General features: G+C 52.9%; 1 protein-coding gene across 3 annotated transcripts in view; it reads left to right on the forward strand.

Moving 5' to 3' along the window:
* The window catches only part of VWF (von Willebrand factor), a 130,755-nt gene that overhangs the window by 46,170 nt on the left and 65,311 nt on the right, over positions 1-19,274 (forward strand). For all 3 annotated transcript variants that reach the window (XM_057702124.1, XM_057702122.1, XM_057702123.1), the window contains 5 exons: positions 3,704-3,899; positions 4,677-4,892; positions 8,939-9,179; positions 15,916-16,010; positions 18,178-18,338. In XM_057702124.1, coding sequence (XP_057558107.1) covers positions 3,704-3,899; positions 4,677-4,892; positions 8,939-9,179; positions 15,916-16,010; positions 18,178-18,338 — 909 coding nt within the window. The remainder of the gene's footprint in view (positions 1-3,703; positions 3,900-4,676; positions 4,893-8,938; positions 9,180-15,915; positions 16,011-18,177; positions 18,339-19,274) is intronic.

The following is a 19,274-nucleotide window of genomic DNA, read 5'->3' on the forward strand; positions in this document are numbered from 1 at the left end:
CTGCTTCTGCGCTCTGGTACCCAAGGGCCTCCAGACTGGGGTGGGCTGGGGAGGCAGCTGATTTGCTGCCCGGGTTTGTGGCTGCAACAAGGCCTGGGATCAGGGGGTGTTCCCTGCGGTGCCCACTGTGCGAGTCACAGCTGAGACCCCGCGTCACGTACCCACGGCCTGTGAAGGGTTGTCCTGGGAAAGGCCCAAATCCCTCCCCTGGTCCTGGGGCCTCTGCAGCCTAGGGCCCACTTCCCCTCCTCTCCGCGGGCCTAGAGTCACACTTGGATAGGGATGCATCTGTTTCACAGGGCTTCTAAATATGGTTTTTCCTCTGGAAATTTCCCTAGAAGGTATTGTCACCGCCATTTCATAAACGAAACAAGCAAGGCTCATGGGGGTTGGGAGACGTGCCCAGGACTGCACACCCAGATCCGCTCTCCGGGCAGGGTCACCCCCACTAGACCAGTGCTTCTCTCATCTTCAGATGCCTTTGCACTCTTCAAAACTGTTGAGGACCCTGAGATCTTTCATAGAGGTTATATCCATTGATACTTACCAGATTAGAAATTAAATCAAAGACATTAATTAATCCATTAAAAAATAACAATAGTAAAGCAACCACACATTAACACAAACATTAAAAAAATCTGTTTTCAAAACAAACTTAGGTTGTGAGAATACCATTGTTTTATGTTTCTGCAAATTTCTTTAATGGCTGGCTTAACAGAAGACAGCTGGAGTCCTATCTACTTCTGGGTTCAGTCTTCTGCAATATTACATGTCATGTAGGCTCTGGAAAACTCCACTGTGCACTTGTAGAGAACGAGAGGGAAAAAGCCAAATAATGTCTCTGTATGATTATGCAAACAGTTTTGGCCTTGTGGCCGCTTTGAAAGGGTCTCAGTGATCACACCCTCCCACAGGTCCCAAGACCACACTCTGAGAACCCCTGCCCTAGATATATTAGGGTCCCTGGAGGGTCCCTCCTGTGTCTGGGGGCTCCCGTGTTCCATAGGCCCTTGGTAAGATCCTGTGATGGGCGTCTGAGGTGTCCCCGATGTCATCCTGGTGACCTCCATCCTTGTGACATCATGTTCTTTCTATTGTCTTAAAGTCCCCGAGAGAGTTCCAAATGAATGCCTTTTTTTTCCCTTTGATAAAATATAAACCTATGACCAGACCACATGGCATGAAGGTCTTAGGGATGTCCTTGCCAACCCCTCATGCACGATTGGAAATAAAGGTCCATCATTTCTGGAGCAAGAAAGCGACTTGCTCCAGGCCTCACAGTTATTTGGTTACAGAGTGAGAGCAGAACTCGGGTCTCCTGCATCCTGGTCTTCAAGGGAGGCACCCCCATTAGCCGCCCCACTTTCTCAGGCACCTCCACCACCCCAAGAGGGTGCCCTTGATCTGCGTGCCCCCCGCCCCCAGCCTTCAGCAGGCCCATAAGTGTCTCGTCTTGGGTGGCTGACCTCCCACCCCCCCTCAGGTTTATCTGTCTCTTTTGAGGAGAGAAGGAGGATTTTCTGGGAATGGGATGCAGGGTTATCTCTGGGGCTGGGTTTGGTCAGTTTGGCTAACAACAGCAACAACAACAACAACAGACTCAGGATGGGGCAGACAACCCCAGGGCCTGGGGAATGTCCTATGTGTTTTGGTTGGAGGAGGAAAGGGGGTGTTTGTGGATGGGGCTGGAGGGGGTGCATCCCCGTGCTGGCCCCGGGGTTTGTGGGGATGCCTAGTGGAGGACTCTGGCTAGAGGAAGGACCCTGGGGAGCGGCGGGGGGGGGGGGGGGGGGCGGCACACCCATCCCCCCAAAGGCAGCCGGATGAGATGCTGCCAGTGGCTCCTTGGGAAGGTATGGATGCCCCGACCTGACGTGCGGGGCTCGAGGACCCAGGCAGGGGGGCCCGGCTGGCTGGGATGCAGGCCTAGCTCAGCCTCAGGCAGAGTGGAGTAGAAAGGACCCTCTGACAGTTTTCGCTTCATTAGAAGTGTCCCTGATGTGAGGTTTATTTCAAATAGCAAATAGCAAACGTGTTCTCCAAGCCCCTGATCTTGGGCAATGGAGGCAGGGCGGGGGGACGGGGGTGGCAGCCCTGACCTGGCGTCCACAGACACACCCACGCTCCTAACCCCACCAAGCCAACCTCTGAGACGGGCCCCAGGGACAGAAGGAGACAGTCTTAGAGAGTGGAGGATGGTGGAGGTGGCAGGCCTGGTGGGTGCTCTGGATGGGACTTGGGGAGCATGAGGTACTCAGGGCCTGAGAATCAGGAGGGAAGAGAGAGGACGCTGGGATGGGGGCGAGGGGACAGACGCATCCCCAGCTTCACTGCTTCACCGGGGCTGGCCTTGGGTGTTAGCGTCCAGAGGAGAGCCTCGCTCACTCACGAATCTGTCCAGACGCTGTTCAGCCATGCACTCCCTGAACACCTGGCTGAGGCTGCAACAGTGAAACAAAGCAGACCAGAATCCTGGCTTCATTTAGTTTAAATTCTAATGGGGGGAGATGGACAAGAAGCAGAACCAATAAGGAAATTAGAAGGTGATAAATCCCGGGGAGGGAGATAAAGTAGAGCAGGGGCAGGAAGTGCCAGGTGGGGAGGACGGACATTTTCATTGGGAGGTCAGGGAAGGGCTGGTGCCTGACGTGCCAGCACCTGCTATTTGTCAAGCAAACAAGGTAACGTTACTCCATCCTCTTTCCTATTAATGACGTTTACTTGGTACATTTTACATGGGTCCAGAGCCCTCAATAGATTGTTCATCCTGCATCTTATCGAGTTAGAGCTGGGAGCTGGAAGGGGCTCCAAGAGATGACCGTACAGAGCCCGGCCCAAGCAGGTGTCAGAACACAAGGAGGTCCCGTGGCCACAATTTAACTCTGGTAAATTGCAGAGCAGGAGTCAGGGCCCTGGGGTCCCAGCCTCTGCCCTAGTTTGAACCAGGACCCCCCACCCCCCAATAGAGATGGGGAGATGCCCCCGGCTGTACCGTGAGAGGCAGGCTCAACTCCCCAAGTCATCCCTGCGTGTGCACCCTGGGTTCAGAAGCATGGAGAACAAGCCACATCTGTTGGCCTGCACCCCTCCTGGTCACCCTCACAGGCTGCCCGGGGTCCTTGCTGACCCCCAGCTCCTTCCATTGTGATCACAACCCTTAGGGTCCTCTTGGCTCAGGGCCGTTTGTTTCTCAGTGATGCTCAGTGGCTGAGTCAAAATCAAGAAGGTAGGAAGGTGTTTGTCACCCAACGTATGTTCCGAGAAGACTTGGACCATAAACGCTCGGCCTGCTTTGCCCACGTGTGTGACAGAGATAAGTGTGCAAGAAAGGGGCACTGGCTTTGCACTCCATTCCCCTGGGTGTCTCCTCTGACAGTCAGGGTGGCAGCGCTCCGCCCATGGGCTGGCCCCAGCCCTGTGACCTCCATCTTTAAGTGACAGGATAATCTCTAAATCCCTTCCTGCAGGACAGGTCTCTGATTCTAAAGATTTCAGCGCGGGCATGGAGCTACTGGTTAACAGACCTCGCAGTGCCCCTGTTTATTTTCTTTTGCAGCCTAGCGCTTAGCTGTGGTTTATTAAAGTCATATTTATTCCCCCCCCCCCCCCACCCGGGGAGCGTTTTCTGATGAAAACCGTCTCATGAGGGCAAGGAAGCTGCGGCTGCTTTGGCGGCTGCTCCAAGGCGGTCTGTCCCCCGCAGCTGTCCCCGGTCTATTCGGGGAGGACGTGTGGCCTGTGCGGGAATTACAACGGCAACCAGGGGGACGACTTCCTGACGCCCGCGGGGCTGGTGGAGTCCCTGGTGGAGCACTTCGGAAACGCCTGGAAGCTGCGCGCCGACTGCGAGGACCTGCGGAAGCAGCCCAGCGACCCCTGCAGCCTCAACCCGCGCCTGAGTACGTGCGCCCTGGACGTAGAGCCTAGAGCTCCCTCGGGTTCCAGGGCATTCCGTGGAGGGTGCGCCCACGGCGGGAGAGGGGGGAGGCGGCCCCCAGAGCCCCGAGCTGCCCGGAGTTCCAATGCGTTTCCTGGGCTGTGCGCCCGCCGTGGGGGAGTGGCAGGTACGCCCCCAGGACCCTGAAATCCCCGGGGTTCCAGCGCATTCCATGGACGGTGCGCCCACAGTGAGCCGTGGAGGGGCGGGGGGGGGGGTCTTTGTTTTCACCGTCAGCATTTAATTATCTGTATGTGGATCATTTATTCTTCAAAGTCTCTTTACTGAGCACCCTCTGTGGGCCACACCCCGGGCAAGAAAAGGTGTGGACGTTCTTCCCCTGGATGTTCTCAGTCTGTCGCAGCAACAGCTAAGATAGATGCGTAAGATAGATGCGCGGGGCTGCCCAGGGGCAGATTCGTCTGCGGCAGCGTCTCAGGCCTGCATCTACTGCGCCCTCTTAGCCGACTCCTCAGGGAACCGTTTCTCCCTGGGAAATGCGGTTGATGATGTTTTTAAGCCATCAGGAAAGTATATTGGCTGCGGGAGAAAAATCACAGTTATTCCCAGAGGAGAGAATTTGTTTTTGCTGCGGGTGCGGCGAGGGAGGGGCTGGAACGGGGACTTCGAGCGGGAGCCGGTGGCGCTGGCCTCCGGGTGCGCGCGCGCGCGCGCGTTCCCTGCGGTCTACTCGGGCGGTGCGGGGGCGCCCCGGACCAAGCCGCTCCTCTCCCCACAGCCAAGTTCGCGGACGAGGCCTGCGCCATCCTGACGTCCCCCAAGTTCGAGGCCTGCCACAGCGCCGTGGGCCCGCTGCCCTACCTGCAGAATTGCCGCTACGACGTGTGCTCCTGCTCGGACGGCAGAGACTGCCTGTGTGGGGCGGTTTCCAACTACGCGGCGGCCTGCGCCCGGAAAGGCGTGCACATCGGGTGGCGGGAGCCCAGCTTCTGTGGTGGGTGCCCTCGCCGCCTGCCACCCCTCCATGCTGCGCCACCCAGCACGATCCGCTCCGCTGCCCTGCAGGCTCTGCCCTGGTCCCGTTCAGGGCACTCCCTCTGCTTGACTGCATCTGGAAAGCAGGCCAGGGCATCCCCTCTCATCCCCCTCCCCTCTCATCTCCCTGAAGGACAGGGCAGTGGGGATGGACCTGTACCTGGAGGGCAAGTTGACCCCCTACCTGGCCTAGAACCTTGGCATCCCTGCCTGGCAGAGATTTTCCTGTGGCTGCTGCCACCTAGTGTGGGATACACATAGGGCTGGGTTGAGGAGTCAGTGGGTCCCAGATGCCCGTGGGTCCTTGCATCCCTGGAGGGTTGATGAAGTGATGGGAGATGCAGGTGCCAGTCCTCTGCTTATAACTTCAGGCAAGCCATCGGGGCAGTCCCCACCCATATCTCTGGCACTGTGTACAGTCACGTAAAGTAGAATAACATCGTTGTGCCCAGATGATGTGAGAATCTTACCCCTCACTGTCAGATGCCTGGCACCTGAGTTGGTATCTGCCCCACCATCCAGTCCCTGGTTGGTTGTTATGTTGCTCTGGGAACGTTTCTCCAGTGCCCTTCGTGGTCAGGCAGTCACAGTGCTTTAGGGCCTGGACCTTCCTTTTTGAGGCAAGTTGGAAATTTCCTACCTACTAGGTGCCTGTCACACTGAGCAAAAGAATAGTTAGATTAAGGCAGGGGCAACCAAGGGAGGCTTTCTGGAGGTGGTGCGCTTGACCAGGCTTTTAAAAGGCACTTTCTTGGCAAGAAAAAGTATGTTTTTGATGGTGGAATAGTCATACTGATGTGTAGAAGTGAAGTCATTCAAGGAGGATAAGGTCTAGTGGATACTCTGATTTATGGGGGGAAGTAGATGCGTTTGGAGACTAAAATGTCAGTGGTTCTGACAGAAGCAGGAAAATAGGAACCACAAGAAACAGTAAAGGACTTAATATTGTGTATTTCAAGAGAAGTTTAGGTTTCAGGGCTCTAGAAGTCACTATTTGGGGTCAAATGAGCCGACTCATGATTCGTGTCTAAGAGACCTTATAAAAACGAGACGCAGAGACACAGTAAGGACGAAAGATGCGTGTGGTTGTGTCCTGTCCCTCTAGCCTTGGGGGGTCACGGGGTCACGGGCCAGCAGCTGGCAGAACTGAGGCTGGGACCTCTCTGGCAGCTCACTTCAAGCCCCTCACTTCACCCTCCAAAACCCTTATTAGCATTTGCTGTTCAGAAATTGGGGGACGGAGTTTGGAGTAAGTGGCACCTGTGACTATGCTTTGGTGGTCCGCCAGTGTTGGAACATATACGCTATGGCTGTGCTACAGCATCTGAGGGATTTCCTAATTTAGGACAGTCTCCCAGAGTGCTGAGGGCTTACCAACATATTCTTTAAACTCTAGGAGCAGCTTTCTTTTTTTTTTTTTAATAAATTTATTTATTTATTTATTTTATTTGTTGGCTACGTTGGGTCTTCGTTGCTGCACACGGGCTTTCTCTAGTTGATGTGAGCGGGGGCTATTCTTCATTGTGGTGCAAGGGCTCCTCATTGTAGTGGCTTCTCTTGTTGTGGGGCACAGTCCCTAGGTGCGTGGGCTTCAATAGTTGCAGCACATGGGCTCAATAGTTGTGGCTCACGGGCTCTAGAGCACAAGCTCAATAGTTGTGGCGCACGGGCTCTAGAGCACATGCTCAATAGTTGTGGCACACAGGCTTAGTTGCTCCGCAGCATGTGGAATCTTCCCAGAGCAGGGCTCGAACCCATGTCCCCTGCATTGGCAGGTGGATTTTTAACCACTGCGCCACCTAGGAAGTCCAGGAGCCGCTGTTTTTAACCCCCACCCAGAACAGAACAAGAGGGGGTGGGCTGACCCCACAGCAGCGGGTGCTGAGCTTTGGCTGTAGTTTCCTGATTCCTGAGGCTGCGTGGAATGGCAGGAAGTGTGGGTGGTGGGAAGGACCTGTTCCCGGAGACTCTTAAAGACAAGAAGGGTCTGTCTTTCTGAGATGAACCAGAGAAACCCAGCCAGTGGCCCTGGGTTGTCCCTCTGAGGCCCGAAGAAGGTGGGCAGGATGCCTGGGTTCCTGCCTCTGTCCTGCACCCCATGTTCCCTTCCTGAGAAATGAACAGACTCCCTAAGCCACCAACTCCATCCCTAAGAAGAGGCCACACCCCTGGGGACACTCAGGGAGCAAGGCCTGACTGTGTAGCAGCTTTGCAGGGTGCCGTGGAGAGAGTCCAGAGAAGCACAACAAACGTTTTCCTTGTAAACTGGTTATGTTTCCTTTAGAAAGACAAGACCTGGCAGTCAGGGACCAAGTCTTACCCAACCTGGTGCAGCCCCGGCGGCACTGTGGACACACACTCAGCCTCTGTTAAACTGATGCACGTTACATCTGGGGAAGAAGGAGAAATTTAACACAGCTCTGAGCCAGCTCCCCAGAGGGAAAAGTCTTCTCGGCTGCTGCTCCTCCTGGATGGGGGAAATGTGCCCTTAGAGTCGTAGGTTCGATGGATTGAACGGGATTCCCATCTTTACGGCCCAGCGCGTCCCATCTTAACCTGCCTTTGCTCTAAATATTCATCCGGTGACCCAGCCTCTGCTGGTTCAGAGGAAAGTCTGTGTCTGATATGGTTAGAGCCCCTCCCCTCCCAGCTTCCCTCAAACACTGCATCTGGAGCAGTTGTAGGCGGGGAGGCTGCAGGGCTTGGCCACTTCTGAGGTTCACGGCCAGACTTGCCCTGTACAGCTTCCGTGGGACACAGCCAGTGAGTTTCTGCCGTAGAAGTGGCTTCTAACAGGGAGAGGAAGGGGTCTGATGGTCCCGGGAGGAGGGTCCCCAGAGTGAGGTTCTCATTTCTTGGGCGACAGCTGATCAGCAACGGGAAGGTGTATTGAAAGAGCCAAGTGCCCCCCCACGCTCCCCACTGAAGAATTCCATCCTCAGGATGCTCAAGAGAGGGCCGTGGGCACAGAGTGGGCTGAGTGCTGGCCGGCACCCACCCGTGCTGGGTCCTCTCAGGAGAGGACCTTTGTCTGGAGCCTGTGGCGCTGGGGCTGCGTGTCCCGTGTTATCACAAGGGCAGTAACAGCGACCGCTCACCACGTGCCAGCGTGACTCTAAGCTCAGCGTTCACGGCGACCCAGGTGGCCATTATCTTTATATTCCGGGCGGACACCGCTCACTAGCGGCAGGACTGGGACTCGAAGCCGGGAATCTGGAACCCAGCGCCCAAGCTCTCAGCTGCTTTGCTGCACTTCCTCTTGGCTTCTGTCCGTTGTGCTGTTTCTGTGTGGGAGGCCGGGGGTGGGGAGGGCTGTGGGTAGGTGGGTGCGGCCCGCTTTGCTGGGGCAGGGCGAAGAGTGTCCCGGCTCTTTGTGACAGGCACATCCCCAAAGCCCGGTTCCTAGGGGACTGTTTCCTTTCTAGAGCGTAATGGTTAAGAGCCTGAGCTTTGGGGGTCACAGAGAGGTGGGTTCGGATCCCGCCTTGGGCGCTTCCTGGGAGGCGTGACCCTGAGGAGTCCCTAAGTTTCAGGTTTCTGACCTCTGGGGGGTGGGGTTGTGAGATCTAACTCACTGAGAGGCACCAAAGGCACAAAACGCACGTGAAGAGCGGGGTATTCAGTAGGTGCTCAGTTAAGGGAGCTGTAATTGTTATATCGCCAGGGGAGAAACGCCCTTGCCCATCCGTGCCAGTCCTTTTTAACATTCAGAGCCCTAAAAGCCACCAGGATTTCTGCTGTGTCCCAGGCTTCGAGAATTCAGAGATGACCAAAGCATGGTCCCCTGGTTAAGCAGGGGAGAAAATGTGTACATCTGTAAGTAGAACAGACATTTGTGAGCATAAAGACACACTTTTGCTCCCGGTGGGAAGAGAAGGCAGTGCCCATACAGATATAATTGGGGGTCCCAGTGGCTAGGGGTGGTGCCCCCGGTCCTAGAACCACAGTCCTAGTCATCTTAACGCGTCCACTGAGGACCGTCCTTCCCCCACCCTCTCTCCCCAGCGCTGAGTTGCCCACGCGGCCAGGTGTACCTGCCGTGTGGGACCCCCTGCAACCTCACCTGCCGCTCCCTCTCTTACCCGGATGAGGAATGCACTGAGGTCTGCCTTGAGGGCTGCTTCTGCCCGCCAGGGCTCTACCTGGATGAGACGGGGGCCTGTGTGCCCAAGGCCCAGTGCCCCTGTTACTATGATGGCGAGATCTTCCAGCCTGCAGATATCTTCTCGGACCATCACACCATGTGGTAAGTCAAGCAGTGGGACCGGGGACCTCAGGAATGGCAGGGCTGGGAAAGGTGCTCCACGTCCTTCATTTCGTGGATGGGTAAACCAAGGCCCAAGACAGGAAGTGCCTGTCCAGCATTGCATAGCAAGTCGGGAGCAAAGCTGGCCTTTCACCTTTTCTTCTGACTGCTGTGCTGGGCCGGGCACTGGTGCTCCAGGTCGGCAGTGGGAGTAAGTCATGAACAGTAAGCCAGCTGTCACGCGTGCAGCCCCATTTCCCTGCACTAGGTCTCAGCTTCCCTTTTCTAGAACAAAAGATGGGAGTTCTCCCTGCCCCCCTCCCCTTCAGCCTCCTGTCAGTGTTCTTGGACTGAAGCATTTGAGCTGGGAGAAAATATACTGTAGCAGCATCGCCTCAAGGGTGCATCCCTGTCCTGACTTGCTTCATGCATTTCCCCAAAAAACAACAGGTCGTGCACGCTTCCTTCTGTCCTTCGCCCAGGCCTGTGGTCATGGTCAGTTTCAGCAGGGCTGTCACGGTCGCAGAAAAAATTTGTAACAGAACATTTATAAACACCTCCTTGGCACTGGTCTTGTCCTGGGTGCTGGGCTAGAGATTGTGATCTAAAGATGAACCAGTCGCACGGCGGGCCCCAGAGAAGCTGACAGTCTGTGAGGGAAACCAGTTGAAATGTCCTGATTACGGAACATTTCAGACATCAAAGTGGAGATATTAGTATAAGGAGCCCTAATGCATCCCGCCCCAGCTTCTGTGATTATCATCACTTTGTTGTTTTCATTTGATCTGTTCCTTCCTCCCTTTTGTGGTTGGAATAGTTTAAAGAAAACCTCAGCTATTATTTCATCTCATCTGAAAATACTTCAGTGTGTATTTCTAACAGATAAACACTTGGAAAAATAAACCTAACCATAATACCATTGTTAATCTAAACATTAATGGTCATTTCTTAATAACATCTAATATTCCATCCATGTTCACTTGCTCCTGATTGTCTCAAAATTTCTTTTTATAATTGGTTTGTCCAAGTCAAGACCCAATCAAAGTCTGCACGTTGCATTTGGTTCATCACTCCAGTGAAATTAATTTGCCATCCCTCCCAATCTCTTACACCCAAAGTAGGTTGTCTGCACTTGTATTGGGTTGGCCAAAATTTTGTTTGGGTTTGTAAGCTGTTATGGAAAAACCTGAACAAACTTTTTGGCCAATCCCATATTAAAACAGTGATGGTCCTTGGGCCTGGATTTTAGCAAAATGTGTTAAAATCTCCCCTCTAAACTGTGACCTCATAAGGAGTAGAGACCATATCTTTGGCCCTGATCCCTAGTACCTAACCATTCTGACACAAAGTAGGTACCATTTCTGTTTACTGAGATGAAATAACTATAATAATTGGTAGACTCACCATATCGGCGCCATAAAAATTCCCGCTCATTCAGAAAAGGGAAGGATCTCTTCTATTTGGGAGGAATTGGGGAAGACTCAATGCAGGAGGTAACTTTTGAGTTTGAGGAGGATTCTAATAGCAGAAGTGAAGTGGAGTGAAGGGTTTTGGGGGTGGTGCAGAGGTCCAGGGATGGAAATGCACAAAGCATGCTCACCAGTCACCAAGGCAAGTCCTCTGGGGGAACATGTGTGTGCATAAGGGAAAGATAAGACTTGGGGGAAGTTGGGCCCAGCATCAGGGGTCGGTCTTTGAAAGATAAGGTGAGGACCAGTGCTTGAGCAGGAGGCCCTGGGACCTTGAAGGGTTTGAGCAGAGAGCAAATAGAATCAAATTGTAGCTTTAGGGAGTGGGCTTTGGAAGCTGCATGAGGTATGAGATCAGTTGTGGGAAGATGTTGACAGTCTGGTTGGAAGGTAAGGCCCTGGGTCAAGTCATAGCAGCGGAGATGGAGCAGGTCATCAGCTGGAGATGCTGGGAAAATACGCAGAGCGGTAGGATGTTTGGGAGGAGGAGGCATGTTGAAGGTGGTCCTAGGGTTCTGAACTTGAATGCTTAGGAGGACAGCGAGACCAAGAGCAGCAAGAGGCTGTTTGTAGGTGGAGGGAACATATCAAGTTTGGTTTTGGCTTTGACTACCTTGGGTGACCAAGAGGGCATCCTGGTGAATGAATGGAATCAATGGCTGGAATTATGAGATTGGAGCTTGAATCAGAGGTTGAGGCTGGAGGTGCCAGTTACAGCCATGAGAGTAGCTAGGCTTCTAAGGGGAGAGGACCAAAGATGCGGGAATGTTCAGAGCACCAGGGGAAGAGAAAGGGGATCCCACAAGAGAGGCCAAAGAAGAAAGGCCAGCGGAAAGAACAGAACCAGGAAAGGCCCAAATCATGGATGTGAAGGGAACAGGGGAGTAGTAGCACCTTCTGTTGGCTTGGGCATTTGGCCTCAGCCCAGCGGTTGTTTTACTATAGTTGTTGGGCTATAATATTCAAAGTGTTTCTCTCTGGGACCTTGAAACAACACTCTTAGGCAGGCAGGGCTTGCTTTTAGTAAGGAATTCGAGGCTTAGAGAGATTATCACTTTCCTAAATCATTCAGCAAGTGGCTGGAACCCAGGGACTCTTGAGCTCTTCATGTTACACAGAGGAGAGGCTGTTGAATTTGGCCATCAGAAGGTCACCGTGGCCCCCTTGTTTCGTGGTGTGGTGAGGAAAGAAGCCAGAGTGTAGGAGGCTGGGGTGACTCAGAGGGTAGCGGTGTGGCTGGTTATTTTACCATATCGAAGGCACAAGGAAGGTGGGGGGTGGGTGCACGGCTTCTGGGTGGGTGGGGCCGGGGGGTGGCCCTGTCTTCAGGCTCTTCTCAAGGTTTGAATATCAGTGGCCTTTCTGTGACCACCTCCTCTTCCTGGCCTCCTCTTCAGGCACCAGTGCTGAAAACTATAGACCATTCATCTCTTCCCTTCATTTAGAAAATTGGATTTCAGGGAGAATGTGAGTTGGAGGGAACTCAGGGTTTGTCTGTGACTGTTTATTTTATTTTTTATTTTTTTAAAAATTTACTTTATTTAGTTAGTTATTGGCTGTGTTGTGTCTTTGTTGCGGCACATGGGCTTTCTCTAGTTGTGGCGAGTGGGGGCTACTCTTCATTTTGTGGTGCACGGGCTCCTCATTGTGGTGGCTTCTCCTGCTGTGGAGCACGGGCTCTAGGCACGTGGGCTTCAGTGGTTTTGGCACTCGGGCTCAATAGTTGTGGCTCACGGTCTCTAGAGCACAGGTTCAGTAATTGTGGTTCACGGGCTTAGTTGCTCTGTGGCATGTGGTATCTTCCTGGTGCGGGGATTGAATCCGTGTCCCCTGCATTGGCAGGTGGGCTCTTAACCACTGCACCACCTAGGAAGTCCCTGTGGCTGTTTGTTTTTATTCTTCAGACAGCACACTGAGGAATCAGCCCTACCAGGGCAAGTGCTAGTGACAACTGCCTGTGGAGAGGTGGTAGGAAGGTGCAAACACACGTGGCCTGGAGGCTTCTCCAGACCATTCATTTGGTCATCTAAACAGCCATCACAGTGGCGTGCTCACTCCAGGTAGGCCAGGTGTGGGCCAGCAGTTGACTTTTAAACTACCTGCAAAGGTTGTTTTTTTTTAAGGAAAATTAAGCTTTTGGGTCATGTCCAAATGACAGATACAACATGGCATTTGGGGGAGGATCTTTTTAAGCCAGGTGTTAGTTAAAAACCAGAAGGCAGGGGCTTCCCTGGTGGCGCAGTGGTTAAGAATCCGCCTGCCAATTCAGGGGACATGGGTTCGACCCCTGGTCTGGAAAGATCCCACATGCCGAGGAGCAACTAAGCCCGTGTGCCACAACTACTGAGCCTGTGCCCTAGAGCCTGTGAGCCACAACTGATGAGACCGTATGCCGCGACTACTGAAGCCCATGTGCCTAGAGTCCATGCTCCGCAACAAGAGAAGCCACCTCAAGGAAAAGCCTGCACACCGCAACAAATAGTAGCCCCACTCACCACAACTAGAGAAAACCCGCATGCAGCAATGGAGACCCAACACAGCCAATAAATAAATAAATAAATTTATAAAACAAAACGAAAAAACCCAGAAGGCACAGGATCTGCATGTACCCAGAGAGGGAAGGGCAGATTCCCTTGTTCATTCAACAAATGTTAATTGAACAACAGTCACATTAAAAATGTTCAAAGTCATTATAATCAGAGAAATGCAAATTGAAACAATGACCATGACTTCATATCTGTTAGACTGGGGAAACTTGAAACCTGGATAGCGCCAAGTGTTGGCAGGGCCGTGGGACATGGGACTCCTGACCTGCTACTGGCAGACACAGACTTGTTCAGATACTCCTAGTATCGTTTCAGAATCTCAGTCTGATAATGTCACATCCCTGTTTGGACTCCTTCCATACCTTCCCCTCACGGGGCCTTAGGATGAAGATCAAATCCCTCCCACGGCCTCCCAGGCCCCACGGGGTCTGACATCTGCTACCTCTTCGCTCTCCAATGCCCGCCTTTGAATCCTGAAGGTGTCTTGCTCCCTTCAAACACAAGGCCAGTTGCACCTGGGAGAGCCACCTGTACAGTCTGTGGGAATTGGACATACACACCTGGTAGTCCCACCTGGGCACATGTACCAAAGAAGTTCTTACGCAGGTTCTAAGGGCACGTGTTTGAAGATGTTAATCACAGCCTTGTTTGCCGTGGTGAGAAGTAAGGGACGATCTTCCATGGCTTCTACCCTCTTGGATCTTTTTTTTTTTTTCTTCTGTTTTTTGGCCATGCCATGCAGGATCTTAGTTCCCTGACCAGGGATCGAACCTGCAGTGGAAGTGCAGAGTCTTAACCACTGAACCTCCAGGAAAGTCCCTACACTCTTGGATCTTACAGTCCAATGGCAGAGAGAGATGTTAACCAAATAATAACTCAGATGCACGTAAAGTTACAAGTGTGGTAGGAAATAAAGTATGTGGTCTATGAAAGCTAGAAATGGGATGGGGACAAAAGTGGTTTTGCGTGTGTGTGTGTAAGTGATGTGAGATCAAAGGAAGCAGTATGTGCAGCAACCCTCGCATTTGAGGGGAGCAACATACCTTCAAGATTAAAGGAAGGCCAAAGGGCTGGAGGGGAAGGGGTAGCTCAGACCGTGTGGGGCCTGGGAGGCCATGGGAGGAACTTGACCTTCATCCTAAGGCCTATTGAGGGGAAACTATTGAAGGATTCCAGCAGGAATGTGACACAATCTGATTTGGGTTTTGAAAAGATACTCAGGCTGCCAAGGAGTATGTTCTGGAGGGAGGCGAGGAGGGATGCCGGGCATCAGTCAGGTTGCTTTTGCACCATCCAGGTGAGAGGAGGCGCCTCAGCAGTGGAGATGGAGGTGGGTGTGGATTCCAGAGATACTCCGGACACCAAGCCCAGGGCTTGGGGATGGATTGGGTGTAGGGGGTGGGGAGAAGGCAGTGTCAGGGCTGAGCCCTGGGTTTCGGGTTTGTGAAACTAGGTGGATGGTGGTTTCATTTAAAGAATCCGAGCCCTGGAGGAAAACTTGCTTTGGAAGGGGGATTGTGAGTTCAGTTGCAGATACACTAGGCCACACAGGTGGCCGTTACGTAGGCATTTTTTTTTTTTGTCCTCATAGGCTTTTTTTTTTAATTTATTTTTTTAATTGGAGTATTATTGCTTTACACTGTTGTGCCAGTTTCCACTGTACAACCAAGTGAATCAGCTGTATTTATACATATATCCCCCTGTCCTTTCCCTCTTCAGCCTTCCTCCCATCCTTCCTATCCCACCCCTTTAGGTCATCACCCATCATCGAGTTGATCTCCCTGTGTTATGCAGCAACTTCCCACTAGCTATCTATTTTACATTTGGTAGTGTATATATGTCAATGAATGTTACTCTCTCACTTCGTCCCAGCTTCCCCTTCCCCCACTCCCATGTCCTCAAGTCTGTTCTCTACCATATGACCCAACAATCCCACTACTGGGCATATACGCTGAGAAAACCATAGTTCAAAAGGATGCATGTGCCACAGTGTTCACTGCAGCAGTATTTACAATAGCCAGGACATAGAAGCAACCTAAATGCCCATCAACGGATGAATGGATAAAGAAGATGTGGCACATATAGACAATGGAATATTACTCCGCCATAAAAGGGAATGAAATTGAGTTATTTGTAGTGAGGTGAATGGACCTAGAGTCTGTTATACAGAGTGAAGTAAGCCAGAAAGAGAAAAACAAATACCATGTGCTAACACATATATATTGAATCTAAAAAAATGGTACTGATGAACCCAGTGGCAGGGCAAGAATAAAGGTGCAGATGTAGAGCATGTAAGCATTTGAATATGTGGATCTCAAGTTCAAGGGAGAGACCGTAGCTGCTGATGTGAATCTCTCTGTAGTTGAGGCTGGACCTGCAAATGGCACACACAGTAGGAGGAGGAGAGAGGGGCTGGGATGGGCCCGCAGGGCGCTGAACTATAGTGGAGCCTGAGAGGAGCAACCAGCAAAGTGGGAGGAAAACCAGGAGGGGTGTTTTGTTTTCTTTTTCTAGAAGGATGGAGCAGGCAACAGGGCTGACGAATGTCAAAGGGGCTCAAGTAAGAAAAGAAGTGAAAACAGTTACACTGGGTCGAGTGGCAGGGAGGTCCCTGGTGGCCTTAGCAGCTGCGTTTCAGCGGGAGCCCGGCTGGAGGGGGCAGAGCACCCTGGGGGAGGCGGGGAATCCCTCCAAGTCGGGCTGTGACCTTCCTCCCTGCAGCTACTGCGAGGACGGCTTCATGCACTGCTCCACGAGTGGACCCCCCGGGAGCCTGCTGCCCGATGCGGTTCTCAGCAGCCCCCTGTCCCACCGCAGTGAGTACCGCCCCATGGGCTCTCCCCTCCCTCTGCCCAGATGGGGTGGGCGAGGGAGCTGGCTGCATTCAGGCACGTGTTCGTGTATGTGACTTCCAGGCCTGGATGTGCCTTTGCACGTGCACATCCCAATTATTGAGGCGGGAAGAGTTTTCCTGTGATGGGGAAAGGCTGACTTGCCCACAGGATGGACCAGGGAGATCTCTCTTCTGCCCACGGTGACCTTAACCAGGGAGCAGCTGTGGGTGCGTCAGTTCTTCACGGCCTCATTTTACCGAGGGACCTGCTGGCCAGGACACCTCTGTAGAAAGCGTCTCTGATGGATTTGAGAGCAAGGAGTGTGGACTCAGCGCCTTCAGTCTGAAGGTCCTAATAGATGCTGCGCCATTTGAGGACAAGGCGCAGGAGGGAGACCTGGTGGGACCACATTCGTGGTTATGAATCAGAGGGTCCAACACCCTTGCTTAGAAAGGAGCCTCTTAGTAGGAGGGAGCGCGTTCCCTTTAGGCAGATAAATGGGCTGTTTTCAACCTCCAGCTTGACTTCTTCTCCCTGCTCTCACCTTCCTAAGGGCCTCCCCCCCCCCCCCCCGCAGTGACCCAGCTCTGTGCCTGAGTTTGTTTGCGGCGGGCCGGGTGGGGAGTCTGCCCCCCCACTCTCCGTGTGATTGACGGGACAGCATCTCAGCCTGGAGCCAGGGCAGGATCCGAAACACATAGGCAGCGCCACAACTGATATCAGAGCTTATGACCTCGTCCCAGCCCGGTTGGGCTGCGGTAACAAAATACCGCAGACTGCCGTTTATTTCTCACAGTTCTAGAGGCTGGAGGACTGAGAGCAGGCTGCCTACGTGGTCAGGTGGGGGCCCACCTCTGGGTCCTCGCCGTGTGCTCACGTGGTGGAAGGGGTGAGGGAGCTCCGTGAGGTGTCCTCTAAGGGCGCTAATCCCATTCGTGAGGGCTCCGCTCTCATGACCCGATCACTTCCCCCAAACCTTGCCTCCTAATAGCATCACCTTTGGGTTAGGATTTCAAGTTGCGAATTTTGGGGGGACACAAATGCTCAGTCCATAGCAGACCTCAAGGTCACTGCATCTCTCTGCCTCTTTCTTCTTCCCGCTGTCTCTCATTGTAATGTTTTTTTTTCTGACATTGCACGCCTCTCTGTTGCATTCTGCCTCTTAGGTCTGTCTTTCACACCTCTCTTGCCCAGGGTCTTCGAGCCTAGTCACAGAAAGTTATCTTTTTTCAAAGTCAGGAAACTCCTAGAATTCTGTGCCATTTGGAAAAGCCATTTAACCTTCTTAGGGTTTCAGTTTCCTAACAAAAGTTTCCATATAAAAACAAAGCTGGAAATCCTTGTCTGTAAGAGATAGTAAATGCTATATATGTAAGATACAAATGCTAGTCAGTGCGTCAGGGTTTTTGAAAGTCAGGTGCTGTGTCATCTGCTGTCATCATTTGTTCAATCAACCAGTGATACCTACCAGTTGTCAGGGAATAATACATCAGTGAACAAAGCAGACCTCTCTCCCCGCCCCGCCTTCATGGAGCGTATGTTCTAGCGTGTGGGTGGGGTGGGGCTGAGCAGCCAACAAAGAAGGAAAATAAATGGTACATTGGATGGTGATGTCAGACGGTGATCAGGTGGAGAATGACAAAGCAGGGGGCCTGGCAGGTAAGAGTGTCCAGGGATGGAGTGTTATAGGTTTAAACAGAGTGGCTGGGACAGCCAGGGGCTGGGCAGAGGATGCCACGTGAGCAGAGCCCCCTTTAAAGGGTTTATGATTAAGTTAACTAATTTGGGGAATGGTTGTGTTGGGGCAAAGTTTCCTTTTTAGCACCCAAACCCAGGTCCTTTAAAGCCTGGCTCTGGATGTTTCTGGAGTGTGTCCTGATTCAATGCAGCGGGCAACAGCAGGGTCCAGGGGAATGAGGACCATGGACCATCAAAGGGATGCTGAGCTTGGCAGAGGGATTTTCAGGGCTAGGCAGAGCTCAGATGAGTAGGTGTGGCTGCTGTCCAGGGCCCGGCTGGAGGTCCGGCAGTGCCTTGTCCCAGGGCGTGGGCAGCCTGAGCCTCTGGGAATGAGTGACCCCACGCAGGTGGCAAAGGGAGGTCCATTCACCCCTTCGCTAATTGCCTCTTTGGTTTTCCTGACTCCAAGGCAAAAGGAGCCTGTCCTGTCGGCCCCCCATGGTCAAGCTGGTGTGTCCTGCAGACAACCCTAGGGCTGAAGGGCTCGAGTGCGCCAAAACCTGCCAGAACTACGACCTGGAGTGCGTGAGCATGGGCTGCGTGTCCGGCTGCCTCTGCCCCCCAGGCATGGTGAGCCACCCAAGCCGCAGAGGGGTGGCGGTCTGCGGTGTTCCTGCGGGCAGGGGACAGTGATGTGGGCTGTGGAGACAGAGAGAGGAAAAAACAAGAGCTACGCAAGGATGGCAGTGGGGCTGCAGGGAGTGTGGGGGCGGTGGTGGGGGGAGTCCCCTGTGGCCGAGTCAGCCGCCAAAGGCAGGGAGGGAGCTGATGGGAGAGTCGGGGTTGATCTTGATCTTGATGAGAGCTGACAAAAATACAAGAACGTAGCACAATGGGGCCCTAGGAAGCAAGGCAAGTATTTCCAGAAAATATTTAAAAGAGCAAACAGGCATTTCCTCTAGAATTTTCCCAAGGGCTGCATTTCGTTGTGTGACGATAAGAAGACACACACACACACACACACACACACACACACGCACATGCACACACACCCTTGCACGCACCCTCACACACACACACATTTTTGCATATGATTTGCATTTACGTGTGTAACTTTCTATATCAAGGGAAGACGTTGCCATCAGCAAGCCCCGGTCCACTAAGTTCCACACTGAGCCTTGTTTTCCTCATCTGCAGGGTGAGTCGTGAGGTCTTGACCAGCTCTTAACGTTCCGTGACTCTGGGACTGGGGCTGCGGCTGCAGACCGTTACCATCGGCCAGCTCTTCCTCGTGGTCCCCGAGCTGCTGGTCTGCAGCCGCCTCGTTCCTGGTGCCTCCTGAGCACACCCAGGCCCCCTTACCTCCCTCGCAGGTCTAGTCTTAGGACATTTGTATATTAAATATACATCGATTACTCTTGTCACCCTGAAGGATGCAACTTCTGGCTTTTTGTCTTTCAAATGCATCCTATCTTCTTTCTTTCTCTGACTCCAATTCCCCATACCCAACCTGAGCGGTGAGGGCTGGGGCGGGGGTTGTAGAGGCCAGAATTGGTGAGGAGAGGC

This window comes from Hippopotamus amphibius, chromosome 12 (genome assembly GCF_030028045.1).
Source record: "Hippopotamus amphibius kiboko isolate mHipAmp2 chromosome 12, mHipAmp2.hap2, whole genome shotgun sequence".
In the NCBI taxonomy this organism is placed as follows: domain Eukaryota; kingdom Metazoa; phylum Chordata; class Mammalia; order Artiodactyla; family Hippopotamidae; genus Hippopotamus; species Hippopotamus amphibius.